This window comes from Carcharhinus amblyrhynchos, chromosome 23 (genome assembly GCF_965287045.1).
Source record: "Carcharhinus amblyrhynchos chromosome 23, sCarAmb.v2.hapA, whole genome shotgun sequence".
Taxonomy (NCBI): domain Eukaryota; kingdom Metazoa; phylum Chordata; class Chondrichthyes; order Carcharhiniformes; family Carcharhinidae; genus Carcharhinus; species Carcharhinus amblyrhynchos.
Window position 1 is genome coordinate 39,338,905 of NC_137346.1, and position 24,742 is coordinate 39,363,646.

A 24,742-nucleotide genomic window follows, 5' to 3' on the forward strand; every position below is an offset into this window, starting at 1 on the left:
AACGAGTACAAGCCTAGTTTATTCAGCCTCTCCTCATAGCTCAACCCCCTCAACTCCGGCATCAGCCTAGTAAACCTCCTCTGCACTCCCTCCAAGGCCAAAATATCCTTGCGTAAGTACGGCGACCAAAACTGCACACAGTACTCCAGCTGCGGCCTCACCAATGCCCTATACAGCCGCAGCAAGACCTCCCTACTTTTATATTCAATCCCCCTCACTATGAAGAAATAAAATTCAGCAGAGACACTTGGGAGGCCACTACCTATAACTAAAAGCAAACACTGCAATGGAATCCAGTGACTGCAGAGATCCAAATCAATTTTGGAAACGTACGTGTGTGGGAGGCTAAGATCAGGACATCAGAATAACAGAGTGAGGGAGGAGTATGGAAAATCAGGCTCCTATGGCCCTGGAACGTGGCAGAAGAAAAGCAGCCAGACCATGTGTACTGTATATCGATAGGGATTTCCCAACCCAAGTAACAGCGCATACCTTTCTCATTCCCTATTGTTCAAGTGTATCCATTCAACATTGTCAACATTTGCCATGGAAAAGAAAATGTAAGAGATGTTTATGGCCTAAAGTTGTTAATGTTAAGATCAGAAAGCTATTAAAGTGCGTAAATAAATTTTTAAAACTGACATATATATAGTGCCTTACACAACCACTGGACATCTCAAAATGCTTTACAGCCAATGGAGTATTTTTGAAATGTAGTCTGTTTATACATTATTGTTAATCAGAAATAAAACTATGTTAGAGTTATGGGGAAAGTGAGTGTAAAAGGCGTTGAAATGTCCAATCAGCCATGATCATAGCGAAAGGTGCAGCAGCCTTGACGAGCCGAATGGCCTACTCCTGTTTCAATGTTATACCTAAGGGACATGGCACACAGCAAATCCCTTCTTGTAGCAATAATAATCAGATAATCTGTTGATGTGATGTTGATTGAAGGATAAATAAGTATTAGTTAGGATATTGGGATAATTCCCCTGCTCTTCTTTGGAACAGTGCTATGGGATCTTCTACATCCACTTGAGCGGGCAACTGGGACCTCAGTTGAGCATCTCATCCAAAAGAAAACACCTCCAACAATGCAGCACTCCCTCAGTGGAGTGTTAGGGTTGATTTTTGTGCTCAGGTCTCAGAGTGGGACTTGAATCTGGAACCTTGTGACTCAAGAGGCGCAAGTGCTACCGACTGAGCTATAGCCAAGACGAGGGACTGCTCCTCAAGCTGATTTTCAACTAAATTGCAAAAGAGGAGAATACCAAGGTCAGAGTCTTTGATGTTGCCCAAGTTTCTGCATTAGATAACAAGGTCTGGCCTTAATTAAAAGTGATGAATTTGTAACGTCTTACAGCTTTGATGAAGCATTATTTGCCTTGAAAATTAATCCTTTATTTCTCTATCAATAGATGCTGGTTAACCTCTGGTGGGTTCTCGCATATTGTTTTTACTTTACGTTTTCCAGAATCTGTAATGTTATGCTCCTTAGTATTTAATCATTTACTTGTGCCCTTTATACAGTATTAGCAATTGGGAATTTGAGAGTTTTTAGTTTGCTAAAATGAATTGATGCTCAGGAATATAACTATTTTACACCATGAATTCATCAAGCTTCCCAGGTCAGACACAGCAAAGATCAGAAAGAACAATCAAACACTCAAAGGTACGTTAAGGCAATGCCCAACCCATTAATCTGGATTAGTCCCAAACATTTTCTATAGTTTTTACCAGAAGAATGGGAGATTATTGAAAGTAATATACAAACGTTTTTTACAATTAAGAATTTCAAGTTGGTCATGACTGGAGTACAATGCCATTTGGTACACATCACGAGACAGTTCTGGAGGGTAGAGTTGTGTTTTTGTTTCTTCTGCTGGGATAGACCCTTTTCAATCACATTCCAATTCATTACTATAGAATTTTCAATCTAATTAGAAATATATATATTAAATGGGGAAGAACGTTGAATTTTAAAATATTGACTTTGCCCATGAAACAACTTGTGTTCATCTCTCTCCTCTATTTAGCCACTCTATTCTAAATGGCATTATGGGCAGCACGGTGCTGTGAGTATTTAGCACTGCTGCCTCACAGCGCTAGGGACCTGGGTTCAATTCTGGCCTCAGGTGACCGTCTGAATGGAGTTTGTACATTCTCCCTGTGCCTGCGTGGGTTTTGTCCCACAGTCCCAAGATGTGTAGGTTAGGTGAATTAGCCATGGTTAACGTGTGAGGTTACGAGGATAGCGCTGGGTAGAGAGCATGGATAAGATATTCTGTCGGAAAGTCGATGCAGAATCGATGGGCCAAATGGCCACCTTCTGCACTGTAGGGATTCTAAGATGTCGTCCAGACTGAAACTTAGTTAAAACTATTTCCATTGTTATTTATTTTGCAGTAATTTTAGTCCCATACCTGTCCTAAAACACCAAAAATGAAAACAGTTACAATATGTATATTTAACTCATCAATTTCTTTATCTCCATAAATAACCAAACCTGCTAATTTATTTATAAAAAGTGCTGACTTATTTCAACATAGAATTCGTTCAAGAATGTGATAATAGCCTGAAAAATAAAATACATATAATTTCATAGAATTCCAATATTAAAACTAGACAAATTTGATAAACTATCACTTTCATTGTCCCATTCTCAAATAGCCATTTTACAATACTGAAGTAGGCGCAAACCAGTTTAAAAATCAAAATTAGTTTAAACTTATGCTCATTTGGTAACAGAATTTTCAAAATGCTAACTTTAATCATCCTGACATAATATCCAAAGTTATATTTGAGCACACAGTTAATTTACAATATATTAATACTTACTTAAATCCAAATCTAAATATTTGAAAGTATAACAGCTAAACCATCACTCTTCCTTGCTAAGATAAAACCAGAATCAGTGGTTTCTAAAGAGGTAGTTTGATGGGTTGGAACAATTTGAACTTGTGCTCAGTTAATTATTGGTCCTCCTATAACAGATCAATACCCAAAACACCACCTGTTTTCAGTACATTTGGATAAACCGATTCTAGATTCTCTGAGCTTACTTTTAATCACTACCCTCACCAATAAAAGCTTTATGGCTCACATGCACAGCACATTAGCAGACAATTGTGCCACGATATGATTCTGATTCCATAATTACACCCTAAAAGAAAAGCTTCTGCTTATGAGGGCTGGACTGGAGAGCAGCTGTTTCATCAACGGTGCGGCAGAAAAAGTCAGGAGACGAAGAATGTCACTTTTCTTGTATATCTCTAAGCTAACATTTATAAAGTTGCAAAGGCCTGGAGGCGCACACACACATACACACCCATTGCATCCTTTTTTAACAAGGTCGATGCATCGGGGTATGGGTTAAATAACTTAAATAGCGTATTTTTTGTGGCACTCCCAAAGCTGAGTTTGTAATGGAATCAATCACCTGTGCTTGATGCTTGTAGTAATTTTACACAGGAATACCCTGAAAGCTCAGTGATATATCCAGGAGCTCTTTCCCCAGTGTCTCTTGATTCCCCCCATGGCTGAACTCTTCTGACAGCTCTCTAAAAGTACTGCATATCCGCCTTGACTTGATATCTTCCCTATATATGCCATGTTTCCATTTATATCGTGCATCCCCATATAAAACAATCAAAGATCTTCTTGGCAAAAGGATAGCTACCTCTACGTCTTTGTAAGGGACTGGCCTTTGATCTGTATCACTCGTCCTTTTCATATTACACTTGGCTGTGCAATGAACTGGGATATCATCTCCATGGGAATTTAAATTGCTCTCCGAATTACCAGTTACTGGATCTGGTGCTTTGCACACCATTTCATGATGCTGTAGCTGGATGAAATCCTCTGAGTCACAAGACATTGATAATATGGTTTCAGACAGCAGATTGATGCTGACCAGACGCTCCCCCCACAGCCACCAGTCATCAAAATGTGGGTCAATGGAAGAGCCTCGTTCTGGTCTATAATCCAGGTTACATTGCTCCACAGGAAGGAAGTCTTTCAACACAGGATGTTGCATCATTCGGTTTACGAGGTGGTGGCTGAAGCATGGCAGGCCACTGAAGTTTCCCATTTTCAACTTGTGCTTCTTAAAATTCACTCTTGGGCCATAATCCTGTATGTTGACAAAAAAAACCAAATGCTTAATACTGGATCAAATATAACCATAATATAACTAAAATATAAATTATAAAATATAAAATATAATACTGCAAAAAATATAACTACAACATTGCTGTAGAGAATAGGCTGTCGAAGCATTTTGTCTTTCATTCAACAGGATAGATTGCAAGAAATTACCAAACAGTAACAGGGGAACAACAAGTTACACCACATGAGGAGAGTGCTGATTGGTTAAGAGGTGGACTCTGATTCATAAAGATGTTGCCATTCATGGAGAATGCAGCTTGGAATAATTAACTGTCCAGTTTTGCTCAAGTTCAAACATGCATTATTAGAAAGCCAATTTCTTGCAGGTGTAATATCACAGGACCAAAAAAATAATAATAAAAAGTCTGACACCAAAAAAACAAGGCAGCTTTAACTGATGCTTTGAGAAGAAAATGCTGTTACTCCTTCCCCACCCAAAGTTGCGTGCACAAAATGTTTTGAATTAAGTAACTTCTATGGAGAGATTGCTGCAGTTTTGGAAATGCCACCTTTTGGATGAAACATTAAACAGAAATCCCCATTTGCGCTCTCAGAAAAATGTAAAAGAACCAATGGAACTGTTCAAACATAGCAGGAGAGTTCTCGCAGTGAGTTAACATTTAGCCTTCTACCAATATGACTACAAAGGAGATCATCTATTCATTGATTATTAAAAGTTTATTTATTAGTCACAAGTAGGCTTATATTCACACTGTAATGAAGTTACTGTGATCCTTTGTGTAATCTTACTGTACATACATTGATTCCCTTGTTTCCCTGTGTTGCAGTAGTGACTGTACTTCATAAAGTACTGATGGATGTAAAAGTTGCTGAATAAATACAAAATCTTTCCTTTCACTTCTTGGTGCCACTAGGCTATGACAAACATATGAACTTGCTCAACTAACTGCAAATTCCAATGTGATATTAACACGTTTAAACTGTGTTCAAAAGAAAGGAAATTTGATTAATGATTGTACATCATGTTGATGCTTGATTATAGTTGCCAGTCTCAGTAACTCTTTCTATGCAATGAACTGTTTAAACAAAAAGGAAAGTGAAAGCTCAATGGAATGTTTCCAAATAGCTAACATGGTGTTCAACATCATGTCCCAAGAGATTGAGGATACTACTACATTGAGGACGACAGAAGATGGAAAAGCAAACTTCAAGGTTAGGAAACCTGGAATGATCAGTTGAAGAATGAGTGTATTTTTTTAAAATAATAGTGACAGGTTGCTTTTGAATCCTAAACTAGATTTGTATTAAATAATACTTGGAAAGCATCAGCACGTAGCCAAACATGTATCTGTAAGAACTACCTCTAGTCACTCAAAATAACAGAAACCCATACATAACATGGTTTTCTCCGCAACAGGGACCCCTAACCTGTTTCTTGCGTCCAGACTGCGAGGGCTTCCACTCATTGCTATCCATTAGGTTCACCAGCTCCATTTCCTCCTCTTCGTTCACAAAATTGTCTGATAAAAATACTCCAGGAAACGGGAAAGTCCAGCCACTTAAACTAGAGGAGTCATTCGCGACTGCCAAGCCCGATGCGGGATGATAAATGAAGTGATACTTTCTCTGCGGAAAGAGCATTTGTGACAATGTTGTTTCACTTCCTTCAGGAACACTGATCAGTCCAAGGGAGTTAATTCATATAGATGCAAGAAAACATCAGCGATAATCAGACTGTGACTTGTCAGTATAAAAGTTACAAAAATTCAGAAAATTGAGACACTGAGGGGCAAGATGTAACACTAAATGTTCCAAATACTGTATCAGCTGCTTTGATTCCGAGAAGGGATAGCCAGAGTCAATTGCCTGGGGTGGGGTGATTTGTTGGGAAAATACCAAGAAGGGAGCTACTAAAATAAACTAATAATATTCTCTGGAATATCTAAATCAGTTGAAGGAGAGCCACTTCTCATTGCTTAATAGAACTGATAGCATTACCATGGCTTAATGGTCTGAGTACAGTACTGCCCACACAATGAAATCAGAGAACATATGAGCTGCACCTAGGACTCAGTCTAGTTTTGGACAGAGAAGTGTGTACAAGCAAACAAGGAGACAGCTCCCAGCTTGAACCCTTTGTACATAACTCCTACAGTTAATAAATACATGCAGTTAAACTACTTAAGACTATGATAACTTCATTAAGACCTACTGAATGATAACTAACAGCCTACAACAATTACCACTTCATTGAATCCCTACTGTGCAGACGCAGACCATTTAAGTCTGCACTAACTCGCCAACAGAAAATCCCACCCAGACCCCCTGTAACTCCACATATTTACCCCACTAATTCCCCTAACCTGGGACACTAAGGGGCAGCTCAACCCAACCTGCACATCTTTGGGCTGTGGGAGGAAACCAGAGTACCCTGAGAAGTGCACGCAGACCAACAATCTACAATATGTTTTAAAGTGAAGTGAACACTTATTACATCAGAATAAACGCTTTGAACTCAGGTGGTATGAGGTCACAGTCTCCACATGAGCTAGAATTTTCATCAGTTCATCATTGCAAGACTGAAGCCATTCCAATTGGTTCCCAACAGAAATTTCCACCTCAGACATCATCTAAACCAGCCTCCATTATTTCCTCTATTTCTCCAGTAATCAGTCGCAAGATCCTTGTAGTCATTGTCAAATCTCTCCATGGCCCCATTCAATCTTGTCCTCTTCTAGGATGGCACAGTGGTTAGAACTGCTACCTCACAGCAGCAGTCCAAAGATGTGACGGTTAGGTAGATTGGCCATGCTAATTTACACATTCATCACAGTCCATCATTGCAAGACTGAAGCCATTCCAATTGGTTCCCAACAGAAATTTCCACCTCAGACATCATCTGCTTGCTCACATGAAACGAAAACTTGGACACCTGAATTACATTTTAAACATCAGATTTAGTATATTGCCAAGACTACTTGTGTCCGCTTCTGTTCAAAATTATAAGGGGTCTGGGCAAAGTAGAACTTCCCATTGATGGAAAGGTCAAGATTTATGGTGATTGGCAAAAGAAGCAAAGGTGTTTCATTATGCAATGAGTTGTAATCCGGAATGAACTGCCTAGTAAAGGGAGATTCAATCGTGGCTTTTAGCAGGGAATTGGATAAGCATTTGAAGTGGGAAAAATACGAGGACTAAGAATAGATTGATCAAATTGTTCTTGCAGAGAGCCAGCGTACATTTGATAGGGCAAATTGTCTTCCCTCTGTGCTGTAACCATTCTATGATTTGATTCCACAGCTCCATCAGGTAGTGCATTCCAGATTGTAACTACATGCTGCATAAAAAATTCCTTGTGTCACTGTTGCTTCTTTTGCCAATCACCAGTTTGCCACTAACATCAATCCATATCCAATTCTGCACACATATCTAAACCAGCCTCCATTATTTCCTCTATTTCTCCAGTAATCAGTCTCAAGATCCTTGTAGTCATTGTCAAATCCCTCCATGGCCCCATTCAATCTTGTCCTCTTCTTGGATGGCACAGTGGTTAGAACTGCTACCTCACAGCAGCAGTCCAAAGATGTGCAGGTTAGGTAGATTGGCCATGCTAATTTACACATTAGTGCCCAAAAGATGTGTAGGTTAGGGGATCACGGGGGTAAATACATGAGGTTATAGAGATAGGGCCTGGGTGGGATGCTCTGTCGGTGAGTTGGTGCATACTCAATAAGCTGAATGACCTCCTTCTGCACTGTCAGGATTCTACATTTTCTGTCCCAGCACATCCTCCCGTACCATCAGAAAAATCTCTAAATCATACTATTACTGTTTAATCATAACTTCTCTCCTACTCGATACCTACCACACCTTGGAAGCTTTTTCTGCATGGAAGGTCGTTAAGGCAACTTGGACTCATGACTTTCTAAGTACAGTAGGATTTGGTACAGTGGCAGAGACAGAAAGTAAGAGTCAGGATCGAATATAACTGGGTGTAACATCCTGTACCAGTGTAAGTAAAAGGGTCCATCATGCCCTCATCACTTTTCAGCTGCTGACTGAATGCTATGTATTTCCATCATTGGATAACTCGGTTTGAGGTTTAAACATTGAAGAGGTTAAATTACAATTATCATATAATTATATTAACACAAAAGTAAGATACTACTAGGAATCTAAAATAAAAACAATGGTGGAGATACTCAGCGGGTTCAGGCAGCATCTGCGGGTTGATATTTGCTGCTGTTCTGTCCAATCTATGGATCAGTTTTCACTGTAAGAAGTCTCACAACACCAGGTTAAATTCCAACAGGTTTATTTGATAGCAAACATCACTAGCTTTTGGAGCACTGCTCCTTCGTCAGATGAGTGGGAAGTTCTGATCACAAGCAGCATATAAAGGCACACGCTCAGTTTACAGAATACTGATTAGAATGCAAGTCTTTACAGCTAGTCAAGTCTTAAAGGTGCAGACAATCTGAGTGGAGATAGCATTAAGCATAGGTTAAAGAGATTTGTATTGTCTCCAGACAGGACAGTAAGTGAGATGTTGTAAGCCCAGGCAAGTCACGGGGGTTACACATAGTGTGACATGAATCCAAGATCCAGGTTGAGACCGCCCTCACGTGTGCAGAACTTGGCTATAGTCTCTGCTCAGTGTATCTGCGCTGTCGTGTGCCGCGAAGGCCGCCTTGGAGAACGTTAACCTGAAGATCAGAGGCCGAGTGCCTGTGACCGCTTAAGTGTTCACCAACAGGAAGAGAACAGTCTTGCCTGGTGATTGTCTGTTGTCGTAGCGTCTGCGTGATCTCCCCAACGTAACATGCAGCATATCAGGTGGACAATGTTGGCTGAGTTGCAAGAGCATGTACCTGGTGGATGGTGAGATGCTGGCATCATGGCAATGATCTGGCATGTCTTGCAGAGGTTGCTGTGGCAGGGTTGTGTGGTGTCATGGTCACTGTTCTCCTGAAGGCTGGATAGTTTGCTGCGGACAATGGTCTGTTTCAGGTTGTGTGGTTGTTTGAAGGCAAGATGTGGGGGTGTGGGTACGGCCTTGGCAAGATGTTCATCTTCAACGGACACGTTGAAGACTCCGGAGAAGATGTCGTAGCTTCTCTGCTCCGGGGAAGTACTGGACGACGAACGGTACTCTGCCCACCATATCTCGTGTTTGTCTTCCGAGGAGGTTGATGCAGTTTTTCGCTGTGGCGCATTGGAACTGTTGATTGATGAGTCGAGTGCCATATCCTGTTCTTATGAAGGCATCTTCCAGCGTCTGGAGGTGTCTGTTGCGATCCTCCTCATCTGAGTAGATCCTGTGTATACGGAGGGCTTGTCCGCAGGGGATAGCTTCTTTAATGTGTTTAGGGTGAAAGCTGGAGAAGTGGAGCATTGTGAGGTTATCCGTGGGCTTGCGGTACTGTGAGATGCTGAGGTGACCGCCCTTAATGGAGACGCGTGTGTCCAAGAATGCAACTGATTCTGGAGAGTTGTCCATGGTGAGTCTGATGGTGGGATGGAACTTGTTGATGTCATCATATAGTTGTTTCAGTGATTGTTCACCATGAGTCCAAAGAAAGAAAATATCATCTATGTATCCAGGGTATAGCATCAGTTGAAGGTCCTGTGCGGTGAAGAAGTCTTGTTTGAGCCTGTGCACGAAGATGTTGCCGTATTGAATTTGGTCCCCATGGCTGTTCCGTGTGTCAGATGAAGAACTGGTTGTTGAAGGTGAAGACATTGTGGTCCAGGATGAAGCGGATGAGTTGTAAAATTGCATCTGGAAACTGGCAGTTGTCGGTGTTGAGCACTGAGGCAGTTGCAGCAATGCCATCATCGTGGGGGAAGCTGGTGTAGAGTACTGAGACATCCAGATGCAATTTTACAATTTTACAAGGCAGCCTTCACGACACACAACAGCGCAGAGTCACTGAGCAGCGACTGATAGCCAAGTTCTGCACACAACCGGGATGTTGAGTTCACGTCACACTACCTGTAACCCTCATGACTTGCTTGGGCTTGCAAAATCTCACTTACTGTCCTGTCTGGAGACAATAGACATCTCCTTAACTCATGCTTCATGCTATCTCCACTCACACTGTTTGCACCTTTAAGACTTGATTAACTAAGGACTCGCATTCTAATCAGTATTCTGTAAACTAAGCGTGCCTTTACATGTGCTGTTTGTGATCAGAATTCCCCACTGATGAAGGAGCAGCTAATGGCGTTTACTACCAAATAAACCAGTTGGACTTTAACCTGGTGTTGAGAGACCTCTTACTGTGTTTACCCCAGTCCAATGCCGGCATCTCCACATCGGTTTTCACTGCCACTGAATCCGGTATTCGGTTTATTCTCTTACCCGCTGGAACCGGGCGAGCTGTTCAAGCCCGTTCCGCTCACATTGCAAACACGAGCGGATCCCTTTACAGCCGCACGTTGGCTGCCCGGTGCCTTCCGCTGCCATGGTCCTTCTCCTCAGACGCAAAGACACCAACCCTGCTTGAGCGAGGCCACCATGACACCAGGTCCGCACCGGGCCCCGGAGCCGCCAGCGAGGGAAGAGCGCGCAGGCGCGGGTGCCGGGGCCATCACAGAGCAGAGAATGCGCTGGCGCGAGTGCCAACCGTCTTCAGACTGCGCAGGCGCGAATGCCGGCGGCCATCACAGAGCAGAGTGCGAAGGCGAGTGCGCCAACCTGCCTCACAAAGCGAAGAGTGCGCACGCGCGAATGCCAATAGCCCCTCAAGACAAAGGGTGCGCAGGCGTGAATGCTAGCGGCCGTCACAGAGCAGAATGCGCAGGCGCAAGTGCGAACATGCCTCGGAGCAAAGAGTGCGCAGGCGCGAATGCCGGCGAATGTCGATAAGCGCAGGCGCGGACGCTAAACTCCGGCACGGTGGAGAGTGCGCAGATGTGAGTGCTTAGCGGGAAACTTTTCATTGAATTCAGCAGGAAGTTAGTGAGAGTGGTTTCAGTCACCGGCCGAGAGTAGTAATATAGTGTGGGTAACTCATCCAGGCAGGGCCTAGCGCGCTGACAGTGTCAGATCTCCGGATTTACATCAGACTGGGGCCAGCGTGGGCTGTTTAAGGATTGAAGCGTGTCGGGCTGGGCCCTGCTGCAGCACCAGCAGCAACCCTGCCTCAGGCGAGGAGCCTCTGCTCAGTACGCTGACCCTCTGCCTGCCATCAGCACTTTGGTCCATTTGCATCCTGTTGCACAGACTTTCGATGAGTGAAGGAACTGAATCAGAGTTGCAACGTGGCTGATTGTTTTCAAAGGATAAAAACCAATTCAAGAATGGCCAAGATCACAAAAGAACTGCTGCTTGAAAAAGGAATCCCAAAACACTCCAAATTGGAGCAGATTAAGAAAATCAAGTAAGAACAATTGACACAATTTTCAAACAAAACATGGGGCATGTAAAATCTGCCATCAATTCTGGAAGTGGTTTGCATTACGTACATGCACCAGTAAGTAACCAGGGGGGACACTCAGAATAAGGGGCAGGCAATTTAGGACTGAGATGAGGAGACATTTCTTCACTTGGCGAGTTGAAAATCTTTGGAATTCCTGTTCCAACGGGATGTGGAGATTCAGTCATTGAGCACTGAGATCGATACATTAATACGTTTTAAAAACATCAAGGAACACCGAGATAGTGTAGGAAAATGATGTTGACCTAGATCAGCCATGATCTCACTGATTGGCAGAGTAGGTAGAAAGGGTTCACTGGTAACTCGTGCTCCTATTCCTTATGTTCTCATAAAGACCTGAACAGCATCTTAAAAATAAAATCAAAATACTGCTGGAATCTGAAACAAAAAAAGAAAATGCTGAAAAATCTCAGCAGGTCTGATAGCATCTGTGGGGAGAGAATAGAGCCAATGTTTTGAGTTTGAATAACCCTTTTGTCAGAGCGGTCATCTAGACTCAAAACATTGGCTCTATTCTCTCCCCATAGATGCTGTCAGGCTGAGAATTTCCAGCATTTTCTGTTTTTGCAGCATCTTAAAGGTGGTTATGCTAAACTTATTTCAGTGTGTTAAAGTTCTCAGGATACATTATGGTGGAGTGTGTGATAGTTGATTTTCAATATCAGAAAAATTACCAGTAGTTTTGTAAATCATTTAGGTCCCAGCAATTTTTTAAGTTTATCTACTATGCATGCTAGATTGTTCTATGAACGAATAGGAACATGATGTAAAAATGAGCATAAACCTAATCTTTGAAGAACAGTCTACTTTGAGGAATAAATTGCCTTATTGCATGTATTTAATTCTTTAGTGAGTAACAAGATGTGCAACGTTTTCGTACTAGGGACAGCGGGGCATCTTTAAGCATAATGACAGGCAAGGTACTAACTGCCTGTGTAAAACTTGAGAAAATTCCAGTGACACTGGAATTGGTGCTCATGTTTCTTTCTGACTTAATCAGTCTATTCTTTTCCTGCTTTTATTCAGTCTTTCCAAATTGCATTTGAAAACAAGCGATTTGGATCCGAAATTATTTTCCCAGCTGCGGAAGTTGGAAGAACTGGATTTGTCTGGAAATCTGTTGACAGAAATTCCAGACAATCTAGGACTTGTCAACCTGAAGCTTCTCAACTGCGCTGATAATGATATGGACCAGATTACATCACTGAACCAGTTTAAGAATCTCGAAGATCTGATTTGTGAAGATAACATATACTTGACAGTAAGTGATTGAAGACATTGTTGAATTGAACAATACTGTTGTGATCATCTTTTGCCATCATTAAAGCTGTCTAGATTTAATTAGAATAACATTCTGTTTTCACGTCCATATGATAGAGTCCTGTGAAAATGTATAGTTTTCTACTCCTCTACAGGTGTTCTTGCCTTCCTCCCTCACTTCGTGGCATATAACATTACCTAACTATTCAGATTAGCAAACAAATTCAACAACATCTGGCTAGCTCTTGAGTTTGTCTTTAGGATGTGAAGTAATCCCTGAAGGCACAGCCAAGATATAAGGCACTTGCTGTTCAGTGTTTCTGCTTTATCAACATCTTTAACTTGTGCTCATGGCAATAGGTGAGCATCTGAAGTCAGAACTTCCTGTGGTCTGAAGTTTGCAATCTTTTTGTATGTTGTGTTGTGGAGTAATTGTTCAGTGTTAACAATTGGCTGCTAATTGCAGTATGTAACTGTACACTTGAAATCTAGATTTTACCTCTCTTATCCTTTACAAAACGTGACAATTAGCAAACTTTCAGACCAAAATCTTCAGGCTAAAGTTAATAGATCAACTTACTAGTTAAATAATATGTGGAAACAGCAAAATTCAGCGAAGTGTTGGAATACTTAAAAATGCAGAACATTCTGAATAAGTCAGCATCCATGAAACATTGATTCTCACTTAATAGAAGTTTTCGTAAAACATTTTAATGCTTGTGCCTCCAAGCCTGTCACAATGTTTCTCTAATTCACTGCAGTTAGACATGACAGTAACTCATGGTGACTTTCTTTCTGACATTTTCCTCCCACTCCTCTGATAAAGTATCTCAAATATGTTTAATGCCTCACCATAACAACTCAGCTGAGGCTGGGAACTTAGTAGGATGGGTTGAACCTCTGTCTATTACAGTAGCATCATGAATCACTGTTATATTGTGGATAGATCACAACACTGCCATCAGCCTGATTATTTTTTAAGAAGTATTTATATCTTTTGAACTGTGAAGTGTCAACAATATGGCTTAGTTTTTGGATTGGAGCATGACTTCGTGCAGAACCAGCAGATCATCTTATTTTACCATTTACGTGTCTCGTACATTTCTGCTGGCTTTCTCATTGTCTTGCTAATGTTGTGACTCCATATTATGTGGTATGTTTTTATTTGTTCATTTGTATTATATTCTGTGAGAGAGAAAGAAATTGACATTCAAAGCTAATAACTAAAGAAATTGAGATTAAAATGAAATAGAAAAAGGAGGTTATGAGTAATGCTAAGTTCATTCTAAAGCAGAAAACCCAAGCAGGATACAGAAAAGGCATTGAAGAACTGAAACAGTATTGGGTGGTGGATAGAGCCACTGTCTCATGATGATGTGATCATTCAGAATCTGTTTTTATCCTGAGATGCCAGAACGTTTAAATGTGTTTTGAAGGCCACATTCCATTATAAATTAGCAAATGAATAAATGACTGGTAATTTCTGTTTTGATCAAATACAATACATTTTGCACCATTGTAACTGGTGTTTTGAGGACCTGTTTCTCCTGTGATTCCAGTTATTTATCCATAGAATTGGAAATGAGTGATCTTGAATCCTGAAATAATTCTGCAAACCAAGGGGGAAAATATCATTAAAGCACTCAAATTCTACAAATCTGTAACAATGTCTAAAATGTTTTTATATTATTACATGGATGGCATGTAACTCTTGCTTATTTCTTTCCAGATCTGTGACATCCACAAGATAATATACCTGTTGCCCAATCTCCGGACACTCAATGGCAAAGATGTAACGTCCAGAGCAAATCACCTGAGATTTGTCAACAGCCAAAAGCTAATGTCTCTAGTGAGTGCACGGTCATAGATTATCAGTTTTGCTTCTGTAAGGAAACAGACAGTTTTAAGTGATCTATAATTGTGTTGCTAAATATCAGGAGAAAATATAGATTTAAGTAGGTTTAATTTAGTATTTTTATGTACAACTCTAGTTTCATGTTAGACAAACACATTTGCAAGTTGGGAGGGATTGGTTTTAGTTCAAACTGTATTTGTACTGTATTGAGAGAGACTTCACGATGGGAAAAGTAAATATAAGCTTGAGGAAAGAATGAGACGTTGGTTAGCAGCCAGGGGCTACTTTTGGGAGAAGACTTTTTGAGTTTTAGTATTGATAAATGGATCCAGGCAAATGGATCTAGGAAGCTAGTGAGGGAACAACTCTGTCAGCCCTGTCAGAAGCTGCCAAGTAAAAAGTCTGACAACACCAGGTTTAAGTCCAACCAATTTATTTGATAGTAAACTCACAAGCTTTCAGGTTTGTCCCTTCGTCAGGTGAATGGAGAGTTCTGGCCTCAGACACCTGATGAAGGGACTAACCCCAAAAGCTTGTGAGTTTACTATCAAATAAATCGGTTGGACTTAAACCTGGTGTTGTCAGCCTTTTTACTGTGTTTACCCCAGTCCAACGCCGGCATATCCACATCAGAAGCTGCCAAGATCAGACTTCCCAAAAAAAACAGAAACTAAAGAACAATTAATTATGGAGATAGAGAATGAAAAGACAAGTTTCCAAGAAGATTGGAATAAAAAGGAAAACAGGAACAGATACTGTTCATTGAAGTTAATGGCAGAGGTTGAGGGTGTCGTGATGTGTGCAAGAACGGCTGTGTTTCTGTGAATTTGGCTTGCTAGAAGCCAGAGACACGTCTGAAACAATCATAAGATTTGGTATCCTATTCCCCAGATTTTGAAACAGTAGTTTTCTTTGGAGACTGAGTACAGGGCAGGTTGCAGCTAACTTCCCTGGTGAACTTAGGATCCCCTTCCCTTATCTGTGTGAAACTCCCAAGTGCCAAACAAATTGACAGATTGTGGGAAGATTAAACTCATCCAAAACATTGGAGTGAAACTCTCTGGTTTTCAGACACAAGTATATATTGGACTTTTAACAACTTATGTAATTATCTGGGGCGTGTGTAAGCGTAAAGTCGCCATAGTCCCAGATGACCATAAGCTGCTGTCCCCTTTGAGGAGGAAGAGCTGACTGGTGGTGATTCGTTCTGAATGTCACCACACCTCAGGCAAGGGGCAAGGTTGATGAGGCAGAACCTTCATGAATAACCTTTGCATCACGAACTGGTGTCCAGCCAATTGAGCTAACTGATTTTTTTGAACTGAAGTTTTGTAAGAAAGGATGCGCCAGTACAGATTTTATCAGAGCATCAGTTTCTTCTTTTGTTTTGGTTTTCTCTAGGTAACTGATTTCTGGGAGAAAAGATTTAAAGCTCAGCTCACAGAAACCCCTACAGCTGCTGAGATCAAAGCGGTTGCAAAATATTTCGTGAAATCTGCAATTGCTGAAATTAAATATGGTCCAAATTCTCTGAGTGAATACACAAAATGGAGGGTAAGTAGTTTTTACTTTCCACACACTTTGTTCGTGCTAAGCAGGTGAAGGAGTTGATTTCATTATTATGGCATTAAAGCCTGAGTATCCCACGGGGATTATAATCTGTTTTAAATTACTCACTGCAAGCATGCTGCTAAAAAGTTAATATAGAAAACAATTACCTTTATTCTTTACTCGATGCTTCCTGTAGTGAGCTGGTTGACGTTGGACAATCAATGGACCAACCAGACTAACCAACATTCCATCACTCCATGGATCCATATGTTGGGATTGCCAAGTACTGTGTATCCATCCTGACCAGTTGGATCCTTGTTTCCTTTATTCATTGTCCTGGAATAAATATCCTTGTTTGATGCTGCGTAAGCTTCAAAAGTAACAATTTTCATTTCATTTCTCAACACGCTTAACTTATTAATAATTTGGAGTTTTATAAGCAACAATTTGCCAATAGAAAGTATCATTTTAGAATTAAATGTTAAGCAAGTATTTGCTTCTGCTAATGAATTAAGACCAATATTAAAAACAAAATGGGAAGGAGGTTCACAAGAATGATCCCTGGAATGAAGAGCTTGTCGTATGAGTAATGGTTGAGGACCCTGGGTCTGTACTCATTGGAGTTTAAAAGGATGAGGGGGGATCTTATTGAAACTTACCAGATACTGCGAGGCCTGGATAGAGTGGACAGGCACAACCTCAGACTAAAGGGATGATCTTTTAAAATAGAGATGAGGAGGAATTCTTTCAGCCCCAGAGTGACAAATCTGTGGAACTCGTTGCTGCAGAAGCCTGTGGAGGCCAGGTCATTGAGTGACTTTAAGACAGAGATAAGTAGGTTCTTCATTAATAAGGGGTTATGGGGAAAAGGCAAGAGAATGGGGATGAGAAAAATATCAGCCATGATTGAATGGCGGAACAGATTCGATGGGCTGAGTGGCCTAATTCTGCTCCTATGTCTTATGAGAAGAGAGCAATTGTGAGGTGAGAATGCTGCCATGTAGGGTAACTGCTGCTAAACATTCTGAGAAGGAGGGGGCATCTTAACCCAGATCTGGACCCAGGTGAAGCAGTTGGTGATGAGTATGCTGGGTACCCAACTTCATATTTGGATACCTAGCATGTCAAGGTGGCTGACACATCGCAAGTGCACACTTAACCAATTGACGACTGTTCTCCACGGGGAAAGGTACATTGGGTGAGTTGGAGCTGAGTGAACAGCCCTGCAACAAATCTTTTTGTGGCAGACACACAAGGCAAATGGCGCATTCCTCAGACTCGTATGACATAAGATTGTATAAAAATACCAAATCATTTAATGGCTGTTATTTTGAATCAATTGCAATTGTATTTGCAATCCAATCTTTTCAGAATCAGAGCTGTTGCAGCACAGAAGAAGGCTATTCAGCCTATCCTGTTTGTGCTGGCTCTTCTAAGGAGCAATTCATGTACTGTCACTCCTCTGCCCTCTCTCCACAACTCTGCACATTTCTCCTTTTCAGATATTTAGAATTAAATCAGTTGTGACTGTGGTCTTCTAAGGGTTAATATAAATATCTTAAATAGCTTTCTGGTTGGGAAGTCCAGGATTGGAGAGCATAGTCTAAAAAGTAAAACCAAACCTTTCAGGAGTTAAATTAGGAAACATTCTGAACACACAGAGTGGTAGAAATTTGGAACTACCTTCTGCAATTGGTGCTGGACCAACGGTAACTTTTAAATTTGAGATTGGTTAACAAAAACCCACTTCTCTGACAGTGGGGCTAGGGCAGGTAAATGGAATTATGCCACAAATCAATGGTTCCAGTAGGTGATAAGTGGTAGAACAAGGTTGAGATGCTTAATGATCGACTCTTGTTTCTATAGTCTGGTGGTCTGTATCTTTCACCCATTTTCTTCCACCTGTTAATACTTGTGTGATTTGCTTCCTAGGTGGAAGCAATAGCAACAGAATTTGTGACTTCTCTTCTGCAGCAGGAGAACCAGGTTTCCTCTGAGTCAGAAGGAGGTGAAGATGAGGATGAAGGTGAAGCACATCACACTTATGTAAGAATTTAAAATGTTTTTGGTGTATAATTTTAAGAATATCTCCCTTATTTTTGAGATAATCCCAAACCAGAGGAAATTCATTAAGACAGTATAACATCTCAGAATGATGCATTCTGTAAGGTTATGATGTTTGCCTTCCTACAGTGCAAATACAGACTGCTTGCAGACCAGTCCATTTCTTTACTGACAACAAAGTCTTGATCTTTTTCTTGCAGTTGCAGAACATTCTTGAAAGCTTACTCCTCCGCCACCCTGGAGGATTGATGGATGACTACACTTGATATTATCTTAAACACATAAGGTTGTGGAGCCAGGGTAGGCCATATGCCCTCTTGAGCCTGCTCCACCATTCAATACATTAATGACTTCTACATCAATACCACTTTCTTGCCCTGCCCCCATATCCCTTGATTTCCTTATTGCCTAAACCTTTAATACTCCCAGCCTTGAATATACTGAACATTCACAGCTCTCTGAGGTGGAATTATTCCAAGCATTCCCAATCTTTAAGTGATTAAATGTTTTGTCATCTCAGCCTTAAATATCGTGAATCAATAACCCTAGGCTCTGCAGCCAGGAGTAACATTTCCTCAGCATCTGCTCTGGCAAGCCTCTTGACAGGAGTTTTCTGTGACTGGGATTTTCCTCCACTGTTTGTGACAGGTGGGGTGGAGAATCAAGAAAAAACTCAAAATGGCTTTTATGCCTGCGGGATTTCCCCTCTTGATTTTCCCTGCCAATGATGTACCATTTAAGTATTGTCTTCAGGCTTTCCCCCTTCCTACTATTCCTCCCCACCTGCCACTGCTGATGTGATGTCTTATCAGTGGGGTTTACAATAGATATGGACCAGTAGGGACCTGGTGAACAGTCCCCGCTGTGTTTACTCTTGTACTGCAACACACTTGCAGTAAAGACTGAGATACCATTTGCTGTCCTGATTCCTTGATATTAGCAGCATGTTACTTGTAATTTGTGTGCAAGGATACCTAAAGTGCTTCTGGATCTTAACGTTTGTTAGCCTCTCGTCTCTTAACATTTTTTTGCTTGTCTGTTCTTACGAGCAAAGTGGACGTTTCCACATTTCTGCATATTATACTCCTGACAAGTTCTTACCCGGTTATTTATCTGCACCCTGTTCCTTTGCAGCCTATTTATATTCTCCTTACAACTTTCCCATCTGTCATCAAGTTGACTCAGCTGTAACTATTTTGGTGTTGATGCATATCGACAATAAATCAACTTAAAATGTGAAGAAAGTTGGTTGTAATCTTGAAAAGGGACCATGTTTTGGTTTAAAACTTATAAGCAATATCCCCTCGAGGGGTTTCCCAGAAACAGTGTTCCTCTCTTGTGTCTTTGTCACTGTGTCTTTGTCACTTCCCACAACATAATTGTTCCCATCACTTCGCAAGGGATCCTGAAACAAGAAGCTAGTTATCTTTGTAGATTGCACGGCTTCATTTGACCTGTTGTGCTCACCAGGTTAGGAAACAGAGAGCCCACCTGAGGACCGCAGTTGTTAATGCAGTTAATTGTTCCATTTCACCAAGTTCACGAGCATAAAACTTTTGAGCACAGACACTCCCCATGTAAGAGGATCCAAAATGAGAAGGAGAATGCAACTTCTTCGCATATATGAAGATGCCAGAATCGTTTTCCCTTTCAATGTTGTCAGGATGTCGGGTTTATCAAGCTTCCTCATACGTTTCTGTTTGCATGCAGGTCCTTACGAGCTCTGACAGAAGGAATATGCTGAACTCCCAATCCTCCTCTGCCAAGTCTTCAACCAGAAAGACCAGTCTTCATGCTGCGCAAAACACCACTAAGAGTGGAAAGCAAGTCACATCTGGAAGTGGTGAGGTGTCACAGAATGACACGGAAGACATTTCCAGAAGAAGTATGAGAATTCAGCGTGGAAAAGGAAGTCAAACTGCGCCGATGGCTAAGCACCCGAAGAAAGACAATAACGTTGCAGCAAAAAAGGAAAGCAGGACGTCAAAGAGGGATTGTTCAACTCCAACTGCAGGCAGTATTCCAAGGAAGAAATCAAAGTACAAGGTAATTGGCTTGGAATTACAACAACAATTTAACCTATGTTCTATTCCCTGAACTTAGGAGAACTCACCAGGGTCAGCTAGATAAGAGCACAGCAATGAGTACATGTTCAGTGAAACTAACAGGCTGGGAAGCCTTCAAATAGAAAACTAAGAACTCTTGCCCTGCTTAAATGAGAAGTGAATGCTCAAAGCATCTCTTTTGGGAACATGCTTTCACAGCTTCATAGCTGATTTCCAACATCTTGGAAACCAACTTCACTCCCCTTGATCTCCACTTCCTTACTGTAAGACTTCATTTGTGGCATAGAAGCAGCTTATGCAGCTCTAGCTTGGTCCTCTGGTGAGTAACAAGAGCAGCAGACGCAACACCGACATTCTGGCATGGGGAGGAGAACAAGGTGCGAGTAAGGCATGGCCACAAGATGGCACAGTGATGAGAGTGAGTGTGACTGGATGGGGCTGTGAGAAAAAAGAACGATCGGAACTGCAAGGTGTGTTGCTCGGAGGAGTGCTGTGCAAGGGAGCGCTGAGAAAGTCAAGAGTGCGAGACTTGACAACTGAAAGTCATATGACACTCCCCTTTCCTGCCCTTCTGAGGTTCTTAACCCTCTTGGAGCATTGTATCTATACTCGCGCCACATCCCTGCTGCTTGCTGCTCGACCACTTCCACCTATTTGAGAAGCTGGCCACTTCCTTCAGCCCTTAGCAAACACTATATCTTATTTTAGTCTCTCTGATTGTTCTGCAGAACGTCTGGATAAGAGCCTGACATCTGGGAGATGGCCTTCCCAGGTGTTTTTTCTGTTCCTGTGGAATATCCCTGTTGTAATCAGTTTGGTTATTTTGATGCCAGCTGGGATCCCTTTTTACCAGAAATCCTTTCTTTAGCCAATTCGGTACATCATTGCACCCTCCCTCTATCAATAGTCAGGAAACCCAGAAAGCAGGATGCAGAAACACTAGCTGAGTCGTGCCCAAAACAGATTCTTGACCTGTTAACAGCATCTGTTAGGGTAAAATTCCACCCAGCTAAAGCTTGGAGCAAGAAAGAAGGGTGGGAAACCCAGAAATAAGTGACATATTGTCGTGTTCCAGAACTCTTCAGGTTATCTATTAAACACCATAGTAAAGAATCTAGCGATTAGTTTCACGTGATATTGTTGTAACTATTCATTACCACAATGTGGCATTGTAACTTGCGTCTACATTATATTGCTGTCAATTGCTCTAAGTGAGGTAGAAAAGAATAGTAAGCTTCCAAGAGAAATAGTGAAAAGAATTAAATGGAAAACAATTTCAATGTGTTAATTAAGATTAGATTGAAAGGGGAATTGAGGTGCCAGAGTTCTTTGGAGCACTGATAAGCTGTGCTGTGTGATCCTCTGTTTTGAGAAATGGTGCTCTGTTGAATGCTAATAAAACTAAAACCATGAATTTACTGTACCTCTCCAGAGCAAAAACAGACCGGCAGAGATTGAGATGTGCAATGACTAATGTACATATACCCATCTGTTCCTGCACCTCGTTTAGAGTATCTCACTTCCTTTTACACAGTCTCTCCACATTCTTCCTGCCAGTTTGATGGAGATATTAAATATTTTGTATCAACCTTTAGAAATGATGGTGGAAGGAATTATGTACACATAGAATCCCTACAGTATAGATGGCGGTCATTCGGCTCATCGAGTTTGCACCAACCACAATCCCACCCAGGCCCTATTCCTATAACCCCCACACATTTACCCTATTAATGCCCCGAGACTAGGGTCAATTTACCATGACTAATCAACCTAACTTGCACATCTTTGGACTGTGGGAGGAAATCAGAGCACCCTGAAGAAACCCACACAGACGTGGGGAGAATGTCCAGACTCCGCACAGGCAGTCACCTGAGGCCGGAATTGAATCCTGGTCCCTGGTGCTGTGAGGCAGCAATGCTAACCACTGTGTCATCATGCCTCCCCCACAAACTAGAGGAGGATTTGGAACAAATTGATGAGTTAACTGCACAAACGTCACTTGGCCCAGATTGTAAGAGCCTGAGCTGTTGAATGAAATCTAAGGGCAGTAGCAGAGGCTATGGCCTCATTCTTTTACCATGTGCCTGAAGAGTAGTTGGTGAAGGGAAAGATAACCTTGTAACTAAAAATAATTAGCCATTAGCAAAGAGGCAAGTCATATTTGACAACATTCTTTTTTTTTACATACATGTGACTGGATAAATGAAGGCGATACACTGTATTTGGATTTTTGAAGGTGGCACGACAGATTGAAAAACTGATTAAAAAGACATAAGATACTGAGATTTATAAATAGAGGCATGGGAGTGGGATTGTTTCTGCCCTTCCGTGTTGACCAAGACTCTGATGCTCATTCTATTTGGTCAATACAAACTCCGAATTCATTCAATCAAAATCAATCTTTTATTTGACAAAACACAACTGACTATCTCCTGCTTTAATCTTCTACAATCTATTTCCCAAAATAACTGCTTATCTGCCTGAGTAAGATAAGTGAGTTAAGTCCAAGTAATGTTGGCCAGGTATTAACCAATGCTGCAGTCTCCAAGCTCTAAGCCCACCGCCTTCGAAGCTTTAGGTTCAGGTTTCTCCTTTCTTCTTCTTGCAATGGTTGGCCCCAGGTTGCCGCTGCTAGTGTTTGTTTGTCATATGTTTATACCTTTATTTCTTAAAGAGCTGTGTGAGTCAGTACCTACATTCAGCAAACCACCAGACAAATCCTATTGTTTCAGCAGATACAATCTCATAATTCCAGTTAATCAGGCTATCTCCTGGCGTTTTATCTGACAAGATCTTATTACTTCAGTTAATTAAGTTATCTTCTGCTGTTGGGCCTGTAGCTTGTTATGTCCATATTTGTTTAGAGTCACTCGACTCCTCAGAACTGGCCACTTTGGCAGTGACACCCCAAACAGTCTGCAGCAGGGCTTCATCAGTGAGCTGATGGAATATTCTCTGGGAATGAAGAAAAAAGGAATGAGAATATATGTGTCATGTGATGGCACTCAGTGGGGAGGAACAGAAATACCCTTGCAAAATCAAGTGGAAAAAACTACTGAAAAGCCCAATTGAGTTTTGGGTTTTGCAAATAGTGGCATTGTAGATAATAATGAATTGAACAAAATGTTGATTAGATTAGGATGGGATTCTTATTGTATAGAGGACATTACAGGTGTAGAGGTTGAACAGTTTAGTTTCACAGGAATGAAAGAGGGTAAACTATAGTTCTGGGGAGAAATGTGAAATACTGGGACTATTTCCAGGTGATTAAAGACCAAGAAAATATTTGACAGAAGTTTAAAAATTCTTGAGAATTTTGTAGCACGTATAAGAAAAGACCACTTTCTCTGGTTGAGAAGTTGGTGACACGGGCATTCATTCTGAAATGATCACTCACAGGAAGCAGAAGGAAGTTTGGAGAAATGTTACAGAGTGGGTTGTCTGACAGAGGCATTGAGGTAGATGCCTTTATGGGAAGGGAGAAGGATGTACATTGTTTCAACAAAGAGCCAGTGTAAATATGATGGGGCTGAATTGCTTCCTTGCATGTTCAGATGTCTGTGATTCTGTGTCGTACCTGCACTTATTATTTTTTGAATCCTCCCCAGAAATCTCTTGTCCTAGAACCTCTACATTTTCTACAGTGCCACAGCAGGGATAATGATCCTGAGGATTTAAGCACTCAGCTCTGGGCCTGTGCTTTTGAACCAGAAATAAAGAACTCCCTAATTCCAGGTAAACTATAAACTGAAGAAGCACATGGACTGTAGACATTACAACTGGAGAAGTTTATTTCAAATTAGTTCAATACAGTCAGTTAAACTTAGTTACTTAAGCACCTTAAGTGAAACTGCGTGGGGTTCCTCCAGGTGCTCCGGTGTCCTTCCACACTCCAAAGATGTATGGGTTAGCTTGGTTGGCCATGCTAAATTGCTCCTTAGTGTCAGGTGGACTAGGAGGGTAAATACGTGGGGTTATGCGGATAGGTCCTGGGTGGGACTGTTGTCGGTGCAGACTCGATGGGCCAAATGGCCGCCTCCTGCACTGTAGGGATTCTATGATTCTATGCACCGTGTCTGCAAAGAATGAAAGTTATTTTACTTGACTGAACCTTTATTGTCAATGGCTACCTTCAGTATCGTGTGGTGATGTAATGCTGTTGGCAATATACCACATCAATAACTGGTTCAAAGATAGGAAGCCTGGGAATAAAAATCAGGCTTCTAAAATGGATTGGAAAGTGGTTGAAACAGAATGGTTGTGAATTGAATTGCATAAACAGAGCAAGAGGATCACTGGTCTGATCAGTTGGGCTAATGATACCTTCAGGCTATTCAAATAATTTGTAGCAAAAGTTAAAAACAGGGTAAGATTGC

The 24,742-nt window shown here is 41.3% G+C and overlaps 2 protein-coding genes across 4 annotated transcripts in view; one reads left to right on the forward strand and one right to left on the reverse strand.

Moving 5' to 3' along the window:
• Positions 1–2,462: 2,462 nt before the first annotated feature.
• Positions 2,463–10,706, reverse strand: alkbh4 (alkB homolog 4, lysine demthylase). 2 transcript variants are annotated; one of them, XM_080210797.1, is made up of 3 exons: positions 10,493–10,706; positions 5,557–5,754; positions 2,463–4,132 (listed from the first exon to the last, which is right to left on the reverse strand). In XM_080210797.1, exons 1-3 carry the CDS (start codon positions 10,595–10,597, stop codon positions 3,464–3,466), a joined length of 972 nt encoding a protein of 323 aa, XP_080066923.1. In that variant the 5' UTR covers positions 10,598–10,706; the 3' UTR covers positions 2,463–3,463. The 2 variants fall into 2 exon arrangements, with proteins under 2 accessions (XP_080066923.1, XP_080066924.1); XM_080210798.1 differs by having other exon boundaries at positions 10,534–10,699.
• Positions 10,707–11,052: 346 nt separating this feature from the next.
• The window catches only part of lrwd1 (leucine-rich repeats and WD repeat domain containing 1), a 38,119-nt gene continuing 24,429 nt past the window's right edge, over positions 11,053–24,742 (forward strand). The window contains exons 1-7 of one of the 2 annotated variants that reach the window (XM_080210793.1): positions 11,053–11,513; positions 12,597–12,831; positions 14,560–14,679; positions 16,087–16,239; positions 18,169–18,282; positions 20,011–20,346; positions 23,975–24,101. In XM_080210793.1, coding sequence (XP_080066919.1) covers positions 11,434–11,513; positions 12,597–12,831; positions 14,560–14,679; positions 16,087–16,239; positions 18,169–18,282; positions 20,011–20,346; positions 23,975–24,101 — 1,165 coding nt within the window. In that variant the 5' untranslated portion in view covers positions 11,053–11,433. The remainder of the gene's footprint in view (positions 11,514–12,596; positions 12,832–14,559; positions 14,680–16,086; positions 16,240–18,168; positions 18,283–20,010; positions 20,347–23,974; positions 24,102–24,742) is intronic. The other variant, XM_080210794.1, reaches the window with a different exon arrangement.

Coding starts and splice junctions, on each gene's coding strand:
- alkbh4 (XM_080210797.1), bottom strand. CDS start 10,597: ATGGCAGCGGAAGGCACCGGGCAGCCAACGTGCGGCTGTAAAGGGATC. Junction 5,755..10,492: donor AGCTCGCCCGGTTCCAGCGG/GTAAGAGAATAA, acceptor CTCTTTCCGCAG/AGAAAGTATCACTTCATTTA. Junction 4,133..5,556: donor AGTCTGGACGCAAGAAACAG/GTTAGGGGTCCC, acceptor GTCAACATACAG/GATTATGGCCCAAGAGTGAA.